The 18,171-nt window shown below is 31.7% G+C and overlaps 1 protein-coding gene across 2 annotated transcripts in view; it reads left to right on the top strand.

Annotated features, from left to right (window-relative positions):
• Positions 1 to 18,171, top strand: part of DGKB (diacylglycerol kinase beta) — an 835,840-nt gene that overhangs the window by 439,168 nt on the left and 378,501 nt on the right. For both annotated transcript variants that reach the window (XM_054692402.1, XM_054692401.1), the window contains 3 exons: positions 1,156 to 1,272; positions 9,632 to 9,705; positions 12,543 to 12,617. In XM_054692402.1, coding sequence (XP_054548377.1) covers positions 1,156 to 1,272; positions 9,632 to 9,705; positions 12,543 to 12,617 — 266 coding nt within the window. The remainder of the gene's footprint in view (positions 1 to 1,155; positions 1,273 to 9,631; positions 9,706 to 12,542; positions 12,618 to 18,171) is intronic.

Below are 18,171 nucleotides of genomic sequence, written 5' to 3'. Positions count from 1 at the left end.
GCTTGATGTGTACGGTGATGTTAGAAGAGTTCAGACCGGAAAGATAATGGTGGCTTCAACTATGTAATAATAATATACATATTATTCAACTAAATAATAATTTCTGAGTAACCCTCAGTTTTTTATTTATTTTCAGGAGGTATAGGCAAAAAAATAAGTTAGTTTTGGAAATTACAGTCTTGATAATCATTTTAGACTCTGGCTGAGAGATTGAAAGGGATGTTTGCATGTAGGAGTTAAGGTTCAAGGGAGAAATTTGAACAGGGAAAATAAATTTAGAAGTCTTCATTATAAAATTAAAACTGAAAATGTGGGTATTAAATGAGGTTACCTAGGAAGTACTTATCAATATTGAAAATGAAAGGGTCAAGGGAGAGATCAGGTGTTATCAATTGTAAATCTGGAGGAGATAGCTACTACAGAGACTAACGAGGGGTATGGGAAAGAAGTGTCTTTGGTACAAAGTGATAGTTTTCAAGAAAAGGTCAAATCTGTCAAATGCTGCCTAAAAGTTGAGAACATGATTGGTTCTTAGATATTTCAATGAGAAGGTCATTGATGATTTTCACAAAAGCTGATTTAGTGGATTTCAAGGGTGATAAAAAGTTTATTGGGTTGAGTTGAAAAGAGTAAGAGGAGAGGAAATTGAAACAAAGCAGACAACTATAAGAAAATTTTCCATTATATTGACAAAACAGATTCACAAGAATGGAATGTGAGTTTTAAGATGTATGCCGTCCTTGATATAAATAGTAACTTAAGAGTCCATCTTGTATTCGGGAATCCAATATTGCATGGATTTGTAAGCATTCTTAGTGCTCAGTACCAGATTCTTCAAATTTTAATTCTATATTATTGGTTGTCCCATTGTTTATGAAAATAAATAGCTTTAGTGGTCCTTAATAACTTAGAGTTGTACCTGAATGCATAGGGACAATTCCATTTGCCTTTTTTCATGTTCTTTAAGTGATATTTTGCTCATACAGTTGTCATATATGTTGAGCCATTTGAAAGGAATAGTTGTCATATTATTCACTAGAAACTCAATTTAGAAACTTGGGCTCAAGTTTGTAGTCCTGAAATTCTTTTGTATGTTACCCCTTCTAGTAACAGTAAAATAGCATTTTTATAAAAGTTCTCTTTTTTTCCTTACAGGAAAGATTAACAACAGTGAAAAAAGAAAAGGGTGGTTCTCAGCAGCCAAACAAAGTGACTGACAAGAACAAAATGCAAAGAGCCAACTCTGTTACCATGGATGGGCAAGGTTTACAGGTATTTCTTTTGAAATTCAAATGTTAATAGATTTTGTAATCATTACTTCTATGCTCTTATAAAGGCATATGTCCAGCTATCAACACATTTATTTAATATGAAGATTAGCTCAGTAAACGACTTTAGAAAGATCTTATTAATTTATCCAGATGTCAGTTTTATAGTTGATTGACAGAGTGACATTGTGATTAAATTTATCATTTAGGATATCTCCATTTAAATTCAAACTTGTAAGAGATCTTTGTCAATTTGAAGATTTTGCAAATTATTACTAAATATACATTACTGTATACATATGTATCATTTATTTCTATACTTTCTCCATATATATCTCTTGGAAGAGTCATTTGGTTATAAGAACAATGTCATTGAGAATGAATAAAATGAACTATATTTATATGGATATTTTGTTTTAAATGAATAATACATATAAAGAATATTAATAAATTATCCCTAACTTCCAAAGTTTTTTTTTTTAAAAGATTTATTTATTTATGTAAGTGCTGGGTACAGTCAGAAGCGCAGGAGGGTGAGAGAATTCACCAGAGCCAGAGCAGGGAGCAGAACAGGCAGATGGACAAAATACTCTGCTGAGGGGAGCAGCAGGCTGCAGGAGAGGTCTGCACACCATGTGGGACCCTTGCCCTGCGGCTGGGGATCGAACTGGCGTTGCAGAGGCTGTGGGCAGTTTCGCAAGCCAGCGTTCAACCACTGCGCCATCGGGGAGGCCCCCTAACTTCCAAAGTTTTAAGTAAAAATTGGAACCCCAACTATATTTCTAGTGCAAATAAACACAGTTTAGTTCTTTGGAAAGCTCTGTATTTTCCCTAACATCTCTAATATCAAGATTTAGATGTGTTTTGATCTAGCTTTTAAGATGTCTTATAGATAGAATGCATTATATTTATATCTGCTGCTTCTCACCCCAACAGAACAGTCAATGAGGTGGCTTAATCTATAAAATTGCAAGTTTTTTTTCTTTTTTTTGTCTATCTATATTCTCTCTACCTCAATTTCCAATTTCTTTTTTTAAGTAGATGCTTCAAGTTTTATGTTCTCCAGGAAACCTTATCAACCATTTACACATAGAGATAAAGTTTTTCACATGCTTGCAGACAATATACACGATTTTTTTCATTTAATATTTTTTCTTTTATGTTATGGATTATGTTTATTATTGTCCTTAATTTAGTCATAGTTTAGGGCATACAGTCATTGTCTAGCTTTCTTTGTTTTGAATAGTTCATTGAAAATTTAATAATTATTGTTTAAATAATAATAAACAGGTTACCACATTGTTTGATCCAATAGAAACATATGTTACAAATAGAAATTTTTTGAAAAATATTTATTTTTATTTATTTATGCATATAAGAACTGGGGTGTAGGCCAGAGGTGTGGGGGGTGAGAGAATTCACCAGAGATAGAGTGGGGTACAGAAGAGGCAGATCTATTGAAATACACTGCTGAGGAGAGCAGTGGGTGAAACAGGAGAGGTCTGCTGAGCCATGTCGGTCAGCACCCTGGCTGGGCATTGAACTCGTGTTGAGTAGCTGCTGATAGCTTGATCGTGCTTAGACTTAACCCCTTGTGCCACCAGGAAGGCCCTCAAATAGAAAATTTTAATGTTTTTTTAATAAAAATATAAAAAAGAATTTCTGAACGATAAAATTATTACATTGTTTAAAGAGCATACAAATTAATTTTCGAACTAATGTATTAGGATCTGTGCTTTCTAGCTGTCACATCTGTGTGGTAGCAATCTCATTTTAATATTTCAAATAGGAAATCTATCCTCAATTTTGATAACAAAAAAAAAAACTTAAGTGCTATGATTATTTTATTTAAAAATCAACATTTGTATATTAATGCATTGATTGCAAATACTGATTCAATTAACTCTTTGGTTACTGTGGTTCCTGCAATAAATATAATGAAATGGAATCCTAATTTTGAAACTCAAGTATAGTTCACATAGGCTAGGCACATACTTATGGAAGGGAAACATGCAACATTTGTTAAACAGCCTGTGATAGATACTATGATAACAATTATATGTGTGTGTGTGTCTATACATACATATATATTAGCCTGTATAATTCTCTCAGCAAATGTGTGAGATAAACATCATTATTATTACTGTCATTGTCAAAAAAGAGTATAGTGATGTTCATAAGTAAAGTAATCCCACTGCATAATCACTGGTAACACCAAGGTTTGAATGAGGATCATCTGACTTAGTGTTTGTTTTTTATTCCTAAAATACCCAATCTCCTTGGTTAACAAACTCTAACATATACATGTATATATAAATGGTAAGTTTTTGACCACTTCCTTTTTCTGTGTACTTTTGTATTGTTGCAGATTTTGAGCTCAAAATCATGTATGCATAAGAAATGAAACTTCTCTTGTCTCAGTTTCCTAAGATGTGGATAATCATACCTGGTTTAACCAGACATTAAAACCATCATTAAACTTCATGTAGAGTATTACAGGTTTTAAAATACATAGCAATGTAGATTCTATTTTATTTTTATTCAAAAAGAATCTGAAATGTTCAACCACATACAACTAAATTAGTCATGTTAAAATTAAAAACAAGATGATTAACTTTCTCTGTGGATGAATTGTATTTCTCTAATCAGATTATAGCTTTTCTTAACTTTCTTTGGCATATAAAAGGGGGATTGCAAATGTATGAGGAATATAAAAATAAAATTTATTAATTAAAAAAAAGAGAAAAAAAAATAAAAAATAAAAGTGTCAGGTAAAGTTGTCAGTAAGCAAAGGATAGATATCAGTCCTTAAAAAAATTGAGTAAATAGATATTATCATAATTATTATCATCATTTTTAATAGAAAAGGGATATATAATCATGTGCAATAGTCTGTTTCAACTCCATGGAATGAACTAAAATATGATACATATAGGTATTCATGTAATTTTGGAGAAATTGTAAAATATAAAATAATATATTCTTAAACAGCTATTTCATCTAAAATGGAAATAGTAATTTTATATTGTGGTAAATGATATAAAAATACTAATGTGATTGTTCTTTATCAGGAAAGACAAAAAGATCTGCCAGATAACTATTTTTTTTCTGTTTTAAAAAATATATATCATCAAAAAGCATTGAGTTGCAGCCCAGTTACATATAACTCAGTGACAGAAGAGATCTACACTGCTTAAAGAAGACTATTAATCATAGTTAAGCACATTCATCTTACTTCTTTCCAGCTAACCAGCATAATGATCAGGATTATTATTTCTAATTAGAGGAAGTAATAGATCATGTATAACCTTAGGATGAGTCTCATTAATTAACCCAAGTCCTAGGGGACTTCAAATAGAGGTGGTTAGGCACTCTGTCTTTGTCATCGCTCATACCATAGGTTTACACTTACCACATATGATCAAATGTAAGTGAAACTACAATCTCTTAACATGCAAGAAATGTAAAAATACAGATTTTAATCTATATATGAACAAATAAGTCAAAAAACAGACCTATTGTTTAAACTGAATAAAGCTGAAGTTACCATGTCTCTAATTAATCTTTGAGGAAAATCTCCAAATAAAAGATCACTTGAGAAAAGTCTAGTTTGTAGCAGGACAAAAAGGGATCATTATACTGAAATACCTAAAACTGAAGCAGTCTTGTCTGTGACAACTATTTCTACCTATCACTAGTGTCTTTATTTGTAATACTATCTCATTCATATAATCACCAGAATTATATATACACACACACACACACATAAATACATACATACATACATACATACATATGATTATATATAGTTGTAGTGTGTTTGTATATATATTTCTTTCCCTTTCTTTTATTGGGTGTGTGTGTTTGTGTTTGTGCATGTGTGTGTGTGTGTGTGAGATACCGTGGTATCCTCAACTTTGAAGATGCTTTCGTAAGTATTTCTTCATTGTCATTTAACTTCCTAAATCCAAAATTACTACTCTATAATTCAAGTATTACAACAACCTTTAATCTAAGGCCCTGTCTCTGGACATATAATTATGAGATTATAAATGATATAAGAGGAATGGAACTGAGTAAGAAAACAAGTGTCAGTGCTGAGAACTAACGTTTTCTATGAGCTTAAGATGACCAGATTAGACCTCACCAAGGTGTTGACCCATTCATCTCAAGTAATGGAGTTGCCATTAACTGTTATGGAGAAATGTCTGTGAATAAGGTTTGGAGAGAAATTTATGATGCTGTTGGACATCCAAAAGGAATGTCAAGTAACATAACATGACATGTTATGTCACTTGACAATGACAGGCAGATATGTGAATCTAGAACTAATGAGAGAAGACAGATATGAATTAGGAAATGAAAGGCATGTTATGGCACTTAAAGACATAAGATTAAATGAGGTCACTCAGAGAGAAAGGAGTTATTGAAATGGGATCCTAAGTAAGTTTGACTCTAATATACTCTTTAATATCAACTCAATGAAACTGTCCTCAATATTATGTGAGTAAATAAGATTTCATATTATTATCTCTATACTCTGTCAAGGAGAATCTGGTATGAACTGTTTCCTTCTGGAGTGCCTTTCACACCTGTTTTATGACCATTCTTCAAACTCCAATCTTAGGCTATTTAAATTACAAAAGAATTTCAAGTGCCATACTCACTATAAAATCTTTCTTGAACATGTTCTCCTGTCATCAGTATGTTTTCTGTCAAATTATATATTCCTATAGCAGTGTTTCTTAAAAACTGTTTTGAGAAGCCCAGGATCTCTAGAAATTCCTGAATCATGGCAGTGAATGATTGGAATCTAGAAGAGGTTAAGGGTTTTTTCATCCTTCAAACAGAGCAACTCATCTTTTTTTCTGTTTTATATACTGTACCACTTCAAACTATTTCAAATTTTGCTATATAAGTATTTACATTCAAGAACAAATAATTTTAGGCTAACAGAATGTTTCTGTATTTGTGTTTTTACTTTTATCACCCCACTTGGACATTCTAAATTGGTATACTAGTTTAGAATGTCAATCCAAATTTCAAAATAACTTTTTAGATAATATTTAGAAATTATTTATTAGTTAAAAATTTGAATTTCATCTTGTTGAAGACTATTAAATATTAAATACAGTTCAAAAAAAGAGTAGGTGACGAATATAAAATTAATACATTAGTGCTACCTAATCCTTAGAACCCACTGACATTTCACCAATTGTCCCACTAATGATTTCATAACAAAGGAAGTATGCTGACATATATCTAAGGAGTGTTTTGTTTGTTACATGCTGCAGAACCTAATTGCAACTGATATGAAAGACAAGATGTATAGGGGCAAAAATTGGATACATTTACACATACATGTTGTAAACCCATGTTATCTCAATTAAAAAAATGAAATAAGTGGAAAAACAAAAGTAATAGCTAATCCACAATCATGTTAATGTCCTGATTTTGACTTCTGTTCTTACTTTATGTAAGAGAATGTGGTTGAGTGTAGCAATCCTAAAGTAAATGAGAGTGACAGAGCATTACTTTGACAACTTTCTCTTATAAGACTAGGAAAAAAAAATTGTATGGTTCATACCTCTTTTATGTAAATTTGTTTGAAAGTATAAAACTAAAATATCACTGAAAATGTGTGATATTATTTTATTTTCACAAATTTTATTCACCAAAATTAGATATACTGTTTCAAAGACTACATTGCTTTAGTCTATTTAAATACCTGTAAGTATATACAATTTGCACTATAATGTAAAAATAGCTTCTCTAGATTTAGTTCTAAATTCTAGAATTTCTTTCCTTATTTAGTGTTCTTTAGGAAACAGGGTATAGAATAAACTAGATTAAATTAATTAATTGAAATATCACATCTAATAATTATATGTTCCTTATTTCAATTAAGTATTCAAAAGATTTACTGAAAATGATTGTGTCCATATACAATAATGAAAGAGCACAGTGTAAAATAAAATAAAATATAAGGACAATTCATGATTTTGATATGAAATGTTTGTTGTTTACTCAAAGCCTAGAAATATTGATATGTCTGCTGAAAAACAGAACTTCTGTGCCTGGTTCCATATGTATCCAATTTTTGCCCCTATACCTTGTCTTTCATATCAGTTGCAATTAGGTTCTGCAGCATGTAACTAACAAAACATAACAGTGATGTAGACAAGACAGCCATACCTTTTTCTCTTATGTAAATGAAGTCCAGAAGTAGGGTTAATAAGAACAACTTCCCATTTTCATCAGGGTTGCTGCTATCTTTCCTTTCCTCCATCTGTGACATCTTTAAGTTCATCTCATGATCAAAAATCATTGTTGGTCCTCATAATCTCAAATTCTATGCTGGTTTCAGAAAAAGATGACCAGAAAATCTTCCCTTTTTAAAGACCATCTCTTGAGTTTCCATAGGGCACTTCTATATTAGTCAGCTCAAACCACTATAAAAAAATACTGTGGATTGGATGGCTTAAACAACAGGTACTTATTTCTCACAGTTCTAGAGCTGGAAAGTAAAGACCACAGTATTCTCAAGGTAAGTTTCATTCTGAGCCCTCTTCTGTGGGCCCGTAGGTGATTACCATCTCTCTCTGTGCTTGCAGGGCTGTGTGTGTGTGTACTATGTGTGGTGTGTGTGTGTGTGTGTGGTGTGTGTGTAGTGTGGAGAGAGCAATGGAGAGCTCTCTTGTCATCAAGGCCACTAATCCCATCATAATGCTCCCACCCTCATGACCTCATTAACCATAATTGTCTTCCAAAGGCCCCATCTCCAATTACCATCCCATTGGGGGTTATGGCTTCAACATATGGATTAGGGGAGACATAGTTTAGTCCATAGCAACTTCTAGTAATAGCTCATCAAACAAAACATAGACACATTTTTTAAATTCAGATTATTTCTTTGTACCCTTACATGATGAAACACCAAAAGTCACAACTTAAAACACTTTACAAAGAAATTGTCTATCAATCAATCAATCCATCTATCTATCTGCAACAATAAGAGCCACTTCCAAGATGCAGGTGTAATGGGTGAGGGCAGACCTTCAAAATTGCTCCCTGCCCAGAGTTCTTTTGCTATGGTTAAAAAAGTACATTGAAAATTGAGGTGCAATGTAGAGAAACAAAGTAGGTGAAGGGTAAAGCTGTTTTTGATAGGGTAGTTCAGAAATCTTACATTTTACCTGACTTCAGTGCTACAAGATAAACTCCTAAAAGTATTCCCATTAAATACACACCAATGTAACTCCCATCTCAACACATTTTGAGAAAAAAAAATGTTAATAAGCAATCAATAGAGCCCTCAAAATATTAAGTTGGGAAATTTTAAATTAATGTACTTTTTGAAAGAGGACTCAAGATGTCTCTGACTGCTATTATTTCTCCCCTAGAAAGTATTCTAAAACATTTAATTAAATAATTAAAAGCCACCATTTCACTATATCATGTCCTTCCTCTTTGTTTAAACAGTTTAAGTGAAAATGTTCTAACATATTTCCCTCAAAGTCTTAAGTCTTAAGGAGTTTATCTTGTAGCACTGAAGTCTGATAAAGTATTAGCATTCTCCTGAACATTCCTATCAAAAACAGCTTTACCCTTCACCTACATTCGTTTCTTTACATTTCACGTATCACTACTTTTAATAAATATGTTTGGTTTCTTTGTTTATTATGTTTCTTCACTAGAACATAAAATCCATTAGGACAGGAACTGAAATTCTTAGTCCAAAAGGGGTCTCACCAAACTTACTGAGATTCTTGTTTACAAGATGTTGTGAAGATGGATTCCACATAAGCCACAAAACTTTAAAGTAGGGGTTGACTATAAAAATAGAACTCTATAATTTGGTTCTTTGCTTCAAATCTTTTTTTCCTCACTCAATTCTGATTTATTCTGTTTTCACTCACTGCCTAACTAACTGTGCCCTTTGATTTCATCTCATGTAGCTGTTCAAATATTATTCCCTCTACACAGTGGCCTTCCTTCCCCTCTGCCCTATATCGAGCTAGATTCAACTTCTTTGTGGAATGACTGTATACATACATACAAAGTGCACAATTCCATTTTGGATGTGCTTGTACACATCAATATTAGCTTGATCCACAATTACACAATTTAGATCTATTAAGATAAGATATTTAATTAATTTTATACTGGTATTTAAAAAATAAGCCATAGGGTTTAATGGAATTACTTATCTGTCTACCTGCCTACCTTCCTGCCTACCCTCCAGATTATAGGAAAAGCCATAGTCTTCAAATCACTTACTGTCATTTCATGACATAGAAATAACTAGGCCCTCTTCATCTATAATGTGAATAATTTGTCCATATATCTAAATTTTCTTCTAGATCACTCCTGTTCCTGGTACTCATCCACTTTTAGTTTTTGTGAATCCCAAAAGTGGTGGGAAGCAAGGAGAACGGTATGTTTTTTCTATTTCTTATATATATTTATTAAAATTACATATAAAACATTAAAGACAATATTTTTCATGCTAGAATTATATGTACATAAAACTGATATGGTCTCTTAGTTGAAAATTTAATATAATAATGATCTTTTGTAAATATTTTTATTTTCATGACTCAGGTATTTGAATTCTCTCTATCCTCCCTAACCCCTAGTTTTTAACAAAGATTTTTGCAGATATCATGGCTTCATAAATACTGTTGAATGAAAATTGGTTCTCTAAATGGTCAACCAGGTAACTTCAGGTAAATTATGACCCAGCACTGAACGATAGAATTCATATCCAGTTTCTAGACAAAATATATTATGATTTTCTGTATGTGCATTTTGGAGAATATGATGCTATATTTTCTGGACTAGCACAGTGTATTTAATCTGAAAAATAATAAACTGCATTTACAGGTGTCTCAGTATGCTGGAGGATAACTCAAAGTTTTAATTTTATAATAAATTGATGATTATACCTAATAGTAAAAATTGGAAATAGAAATCTTATGTTCATTTAAAAATAAAATCACATACAAAAGTTCAGATGTTCTGTGTTAATAATTCTTAGAATTCTTCAATAATCCCGACCAAAAAAGTAGCAAACAGATAAAAACATTCATGTAAACATTATGATAATAAACAGAAATTTTCTCTGTGGTCCACCAAATGATGAAATTGAAATATTACATGAGTGATGGAATTCTGTCAATTTGTTTTCTTGCCTTTTTAACATTCAATCTTCATTTCAATGAAATGAGTAGATTTTTATTTCTAATAAACAAAATATTACATCTGCTTAAAAAGTTTTTTATCCATCTGTTTTTACCTTACTAAGCATAATAGAAATTATTTTAAATAACTAATGATTTAATAAATTTAAATATTTATAATTCTTTATCAAACAGAATAGTTACCTCACTTTTAGAGATATCAAATAGTATTTAAATAGTAATACTGAAGTTATTTCTCCTTTTCTACTCACAGTCTGTCATGTGTCTACATTATAGAATCTTGAAATATGGATTTCTAATTCACAAAGAATTAGATAAGATTTAAATTCATGGTGGAAATTAGAGAAAAATGAGGTTTTGAAAGAAAAGTAAAGTTTTTTTAAAAGAATAAGCATTTCTCTCAAATGAAATGCATTAATCATGAAGAATTAATCTTAATTGAATATCTGCTTTTCTCCTAGTATATAAAAATAATTTTCTTTAAATTAAAAAAATGTAGATAGATACAATTTCATAGCTAATTGAAACTTATGGGAGTAGAGAATATTTTCAGTATTCCCAAAACTTATGTTTTGTCATTTGTACACTAAGAGGGACCACTCAAATTCAAAAAATATATAAATATGTTTTTAAAGGAAATCTATTATGAATGCAAACATAAGTTTCCCTGAATGCTTAAGAGTCATCTTTCAACAACAGTGGAATTTTATTCAGGGTTTTAATTTCAAAATATTTTGAGGTTTTAACTTTCATGTATTAGATAAATAGCAAAAGTTCACATAATTGTGTGTTCAGAGTTTCCCCAAACCAACCAATGGGTATGAATGTGTTCCTGCATCATTTTTTTCATATAGATAGAGAGCAATACCTGAGTGAAACCAAACTCTTCTAGGAACTGAGAATAAGAAAATAAGACATGGTTACACAGGAGGCATGCAGAGAAGCAGATATAATGCAACACAATGTGATAAATGCTAGTGATATTTAAAATAAAGCTGCTATGGGCATTCAGAGAAAGAAGTGACTATCTCTGAAGACCAGTCTTCAAAGAGGTCATTTTTGAGTTGGTTCTAAGTAGATGTTTACAGGTGAAAGGAGAAAAATAATTTGTAAAAGGATGTGGTATCTTTCTGGAAACCAGGAGAAATTTACTGAAATTAAAGTTGAAGTTGAATAAGAAGAAAGATAAAAGATAAACTAGTTTAGATATAATAAAATATATTATAAACAGCATGATGTTAGTGGGAACTTTTCATCATGGAAAAAGTATGATTGTACTTAAAAAGCAGAACTGGGTAGATAAGAATTTTCTAGAACGGCTGAGAGAACACTAAAGTCGTGAGGTGGAGTAGCCAGCTCTGATGAATGTTACTCAGAAGCTATAGGACTGCCCACTAATTGGGTTTAGGTGCCAGGGAAAGGGCGCTCTTGAGAATGACTCTCTAAGAACCTTCTTCAGACATAAAGTAATATAATTAATCATGATCTAGAATGTAAGGGTTATTGCAGATTTGAGAGTGGAGCGATATAAGCAGCTATATAGTGAATTTACAAATACACCCAGACTTATCAGTAAATATAACATGAATATTTTTGTAAAATATATAGAATAATAACTAATTTGAAAAACTGTATTCCATTACATATTTTATCTGTAAATTTCAACTATTTGGAATATATGTGTATTTAGAATCGCACCTGTTGCATTTGTTACATGAAAATAATTTCTTTCTGGAAAAATGAGCCCTAATTCTCCACCATAGTCCATTGCTCTCCCTCTTCCTTTTGCTCTTTACTCCCACTTCCTCTACGAACACCTCAACTTTAGAGTAAGATTTCTAGGATTTGTTTTTTAAGCCTCAATTTTTTTCAGTTTTAAATTATTAGCTCACAGTTTTAAATTATTAGCGAGTAACTAGTTTCTATTGAGCTACTACTAATATTGTTAATGTACAATTTTTTGAATATGTTTAATTACAAGCAGATAATTATAGTACTATTAATGGATGATGTTTATTTTAAAATTTGAGGTAGCACTAAATACTTTTTCCCCGTATTTTCATCTTTATAGCATTTACAGAAAATTCCAGTATCTACTAAATCCTCGTCAGGTGTACAGTCTTGCTGGAAGTGGACCAATGCCAGGGTAAGTTGAAGGATAATATTATTATCATTAACTCATTCTTTACTAATGGATTAAATAAGCAGCCTAACATAGAAATAGTTTTATTTGAACATAGGGATCAGATAGGTATAAAAGTATCGATTATCAGCTACGTAAGTTAAACTAGTGCAGATATTTTTCTAAATGGTCTCTTCAAACAGTTCTTCCATTGTAAATATTGAGAAGCAATGCTAATACTAGTATTAATACTAATAATAACAACATACACTGGGGTGCTTAAACATCTAAAGAAGTATTATTTTCCTTTCCTTTGCTTGTAAAATATGGAACACATATCTACTGCAAAGCAAAAGAAAAGCTAGCTAACAAAGTATTGAAATCATTTAAATCATTTACTTAAAGTGCTGATGAATATGAATGTTGTATAAGATATTTTATTTTTTTTATATATATATTTTATTTTTTACATCATTGTTCATTTTTAAACAATATTTGCTTCCCCCCACCCCCTCAGGTGTAGTCCCCATAGAGTTTCCTTCACCAATGCATCCGTGCAAGATATTTTATTTTTAATATTTAAGAAGTAGTAACACATACTTTTATATGGTTTTATTGAATTTTTACATGTTTCATATAATTTTGTGTGATTTCAACACATGTCACAAGTATGCACTAAAATAAATCATCGTTAATTTGTCCTGGTTAACTAATTAATGTCATTTTCTTCTCCTAACCTTTTGTCACTATTTATATGAGAATAAACATTAAACCAGATGAAGTGGAGAAAAGCGCTATAAAACTTATACAAACCTTTTTAAAAAAAAAATCATGACTAAAATAAGTGTTATAGGTTATTAAAATTGTTGACATTAAGTTTAATAAGATTCATAGCATGTGTCTTACATTAAACAAATGTAAATTTATTGAAAAACAAGTGAAAAGCAATTAGAATAGATCTCCACATTTTTATTCATCAGAGTCTTCTACTTCTGCTACCTTCTGTCTAGGGCCAGTATTCAAATGCTGAACAGTGATCTGTGGAACCTCCTTGCTGTAGGAGGCAGGCTTATGGTAGGGATTTAGCTCTGAACACTGCCTTTTCAAGCTCCACATGTCACAATGTATAAAATCTTGATCAGATCATTGGCTAGGTGAGCCACATGCAGAAAGTCCCAATGTAGATGAAGACAAGCAAAATTAAAGTCTTGACATTAATACAGATGGCTCTTTTCTTGTTCTTCAATATTCTCTGAACTTCAAAAAAGTTGGTCTTTGATGTACAGCAGGTTTCAGAAATTGAGCATTCACAAAAGTTAATCTCTTCCATGACCTCTGTAGCTGCACTCAGACCAAGTAAATCTGGGATTTGTCTGTATTTCATTGTTGAATGGAATAACATCTGCACTATTAATTACAAGTCTCATAACCTCTGTCTTTATTGTCTTTTCTGTAAAGTGGGACAAATAGTAAGTTCCTTATAGGATAGTTGTGAAGATAAACAGGTGATGAATATGTAGCATATAAAAGTCTGTTTTCTATATAATATGCCCTTAATGTTATTTGCCACTAATTTTTTTATACTAACATTAACTAATAAATAAAATGACTGTTTTGTAGTTCTAAATAAGTAACCGGAATAATGATTTTAGCCCTTTTTTATCATTTCATTATTTTCTACTCAACTTTGAATATATATTACATGTTTCACTTTACCCATTTTAGGCAGCCCCTTGTTCTCTATTCTGTTTTCATATACTAAAAAAAAATGTATATACTTATACAAATCCATGCTCCAATCGATACTATTTAGAGAATAAATTAAACATCCTACTTCAAGTATTACCAGTTCTCAGGGATTATCACTGTCAATTATTTGTATGTAACCTTCCAGATCTTCATCTATATAATAAAGATTAATGTATGTATATAATGTATTCATATATATTATTATAGAGATATATTTTTCCATAACTTGGAATATAACTATTTTATTGTTGTTCAACTTGATGTTTTTATTCAAGAATATATGTGGATATATCTTTGAGATACTAACCAGTTCCATTATTTTTAAGAACTGCACAATATTCCATAGTTTTGTTAGCTATTCCATTCTTTATGAACATTTAGATTGCTCACAGTTTTAAATTATTAGTGAATATGCAAAATTAACATTTTTATGTGAAAAACCCTTCAAATATTTTCATACAATAGGTTTGATATTAGTAGAATTACTTGAGAATATTTTCAATTTTAATCTCTGGTTATGCCAAATTGCTAAACAAGCAGTTTATATTGATTTAGAGTCTCAGCAACACTATATAATGCTTATTCCCCATAACCTCCTTTAAATTGGTGTTCTTAAATTTAAAAAGTTAAAAAAGCTTCTATTTTGGACCAACATGCCAGGGAAAAACACATCCTTTGTCATTTTTGTTTGCATGCTATATTCATTATAAAGTTGAATATAGCATAATTAGATTGACCTTTCTATAAGCAACAGAAATATACTCTAACTTATGAACCAAAATGTTTACTAGAAAATTATGAATTGCTTATAGAATTAATGGGAAAATGAAGAACCATATTTCAGAAAATATAGGAAATAGGACTTGATGAAATGGAGTATCAGAAATAAAAGGGTAAAGTCCTGTGGGAGTTACCCCTCCCTGTGGGAGTTACCCCTGGAAGGAATTGATTTCTGTTACTTTTCTGTTCTTATTTCTCTGCTTAGGGTGCATAAAAGGGAGAAACATATTTGTTGATCTATCTTGTTTCTTGTGGGACAACCTTGGCTCCTTTGGGAAAGGCAATCTTGACGGACAGTCCTGTCAAGTATATATGTTAATTGTTTGTTTCCTTGAGGCCAATGGGGATGCTATAACCAACCTGTGGATCAAAGATGAATTCATGATGGAAATCAAGAGTAGGTTTTCATTGTAGTTTAACCATTGGGTGAATCTCTCTCCTTTGCTGAACATATAAGTTGGAAAATAAATATACCAGTCAACATATTGCTAGTACTAAACACATTTCCAAAAACACATAACCTCCTAAAATGTAGACAACCCAATGTCATACATCCATTCTCAAGTCCTCTTTAAACATATCTCTGGAGGTAACTGATTTTTCATTTTTCATCCATTTGGTCTCAATATACAGAAAGACAAGAAGGAAATTATAAATCTAGCTATAATATGGATTTGATTGAACAATATTTTTAATAATATAAAAAGTAAAATATATGTAATGTTTATTATTTCGCTTTAGCAACTGATTAAATGTTGTAGCTGAGATGTAAAATATTTATTTTCCTTGTATGTTGGCTGCTTGGAAATGTTTGCCAGTGCAATGATTCAAGTATCTTTACCTGATAGATATGAGACTTTGGTGGCATTGTTTGATTTGGCTGATACTAATAGATGCTGTGGCACATGACATTATTGATGGTGTTTATCAAATATTTTAAGGTCTTATCCTAGGGACTTATTTTGTATTTTAGTTATTTTCACCCTATGTATTGAGAGTGGTCATGTGGCTTTCTTTCATAATAAATTGTTGGTGGCAAGTAGATTTTTCAGTTTCTTTTCCTTTTCCGAGGTGACGAGCAATATTCTAGATATTGATTTTTTTTTAAATTGGATCATTGAGTGAAGGCAGGCAGAGAGAGACCATTCCATACCCTAACTCTCACCACAATTACCCATCTATGACACCCATAGAATGAGTAATACATGCTTCTATAAAGGCATGCCACTAGGGTTTTGGGCTTTTATTACCATATGTAACCTGACGAAACTGGTAAGAGTAGAAATCCTGGTTTTTTCTCCCTATTCCCATTATATAGTGGCAAACCTGTTTCTCCTTGGAAATCATAATCAGTTACACCAAATAACAAGATATCATCATCTATTTATCTACTGCTATGAAGAGCATCAAAATATCCATGTGTCAATTTCAACCTCTAATTCAATGAAAACTTTATCATCTTATATAGTAGTATTCCTATGTCCTTGGTGTCGAAACATCTAAATCACAAGATTTTAAAACTGAGAGAATGGGAAGCAAACTATTTAAAAATAGATATATTACTCAGATAAATGAAACCAGTAGAATATATGGAGAAATATTTATTTTAACAAATTGACTCACATGTTATGTAGGCTGACAAATTCAAAATCTGTGGGTTTTGTTCCTGTTTGCAAAGGTTGACAAATTACGTATACCAGAAAAAGCCAGTATTTCACTGTGAAGGCTATTAGATTGGGGAATTCTTTCTTGGGACAAGGTCAGCCTTTTGTTTTATTCAGTCCCTCAAACAATTTTATAAGGCCCGCTTCCATTATATAGGACAGTCTGCTTTACACAGTCTACCCATTTGACTGCCAATCCCATGCAAAAAAAAAAAAAAAAAAAACACTCAGAGAAAAAAACAACAGAATAATGCCCTGAGTAGAGATCTAACTATCTGAGTGCCCTGTGGCCAGTCAAATTGACACAAAAAATTAACCACCAGTGTTTCCAGACCATGTTTTGTGAATTGTGTGAAGCTATGTCATATAACCATATAACTCAGGGCATGGGCTACAGCTGTTTGCCAGTACATCGTCTAAGTGCTTGCACTGAATCAGTGACTGAGTTTTCAGTAAACAGTTCCAATGCTCTATTGACTGTTTGCTTCTCCTTGATAAAATATATAAGAAGCCCTTTAAGTCTAAGCAGTCATCAACCCGCTGTTTTTCTTCCTTCTCTGTGAAATGATTTCCTTGGAAGAAGAAAGCCATATTTGAGACACTCTGATTGTGTAAAAGGTATTCAGTAAGTCAATTGCTATGACCATTGAAAGGCATAATGGGAAGGAAAAGTAAATTCAATTGCTAAACGACTGTCTAGTACAGTGAGGAAAATGGCTGCACTTGCATTATAGAATGGGCCCAGTAAATTTAGGCTGCCTCTAAGTCACTGGCTTAGGTTCCCTTGAGGAATAGTAACATATTGGAATTCACTAATTGGTTCCTTTGATGACAATTGAGTATTCCAGAGTCAGTAACTAGCCTTCTTTTTGAAGATAAATTAATGTTTATTCCATAACCTCCACCCCTTCCAATGTAAACGTGAGCTTTTTGAATACTCACTGGGAGTAACTTAAAAAATGCTGACTGGCATTCCTTTGGGACACATATAGCCCCAACTATGGGCCCATTCCAAGAAATTTACTTACAGTAATTGTCTTTCCATCACTAAATTTCTGTCCTGTGCTTTCCATTTCCTAGTGCGAAACCTGTTATTGCTAGTACTATTGAATAGGTGTTTCTTAAACTCTTGATCTCTCGCTCTCTTTTCAGAGATGGTAGATAGCACATTTTATTATCTGAAATACTGCCCACTCATCAAATGCTATCTTTTCCTATCCTCAAATTCCCCATCATGTATTTGTACTGAAGTCTTTTGAGGTACTTTGGATATATCATGGAGGGGTATTGGTAAATCAGTCTTCCTTAAAAAATGAGGATAGATATATTCTTAAAAGGGCATTGGTATAGGCTGAAGGAGGAGTGGAAGATGTAGCCATATTCAG

The sequence above is a fragment of the Talpa occidentalis genome, unplaced genomic scaffold, assembly GCF_014898055.3.
Source record: "Talpa occidentalis isolate TD23 unplaced genomic scaffold, MPIMG_talOcc4v2.1, whole genome shotgun sequence".
Lineage (NCBI taxonomy): Eukaryota > Metazoa > Chordata > Mammalia > Eulipotyphla > Talpidae > Talpa > Talpa occidentalis.
The sequence above is the reverse complement of the archived record's forward strand: the minus strand, read 5'-3'. Positions and strand labels throughout refer to the sequence as shown.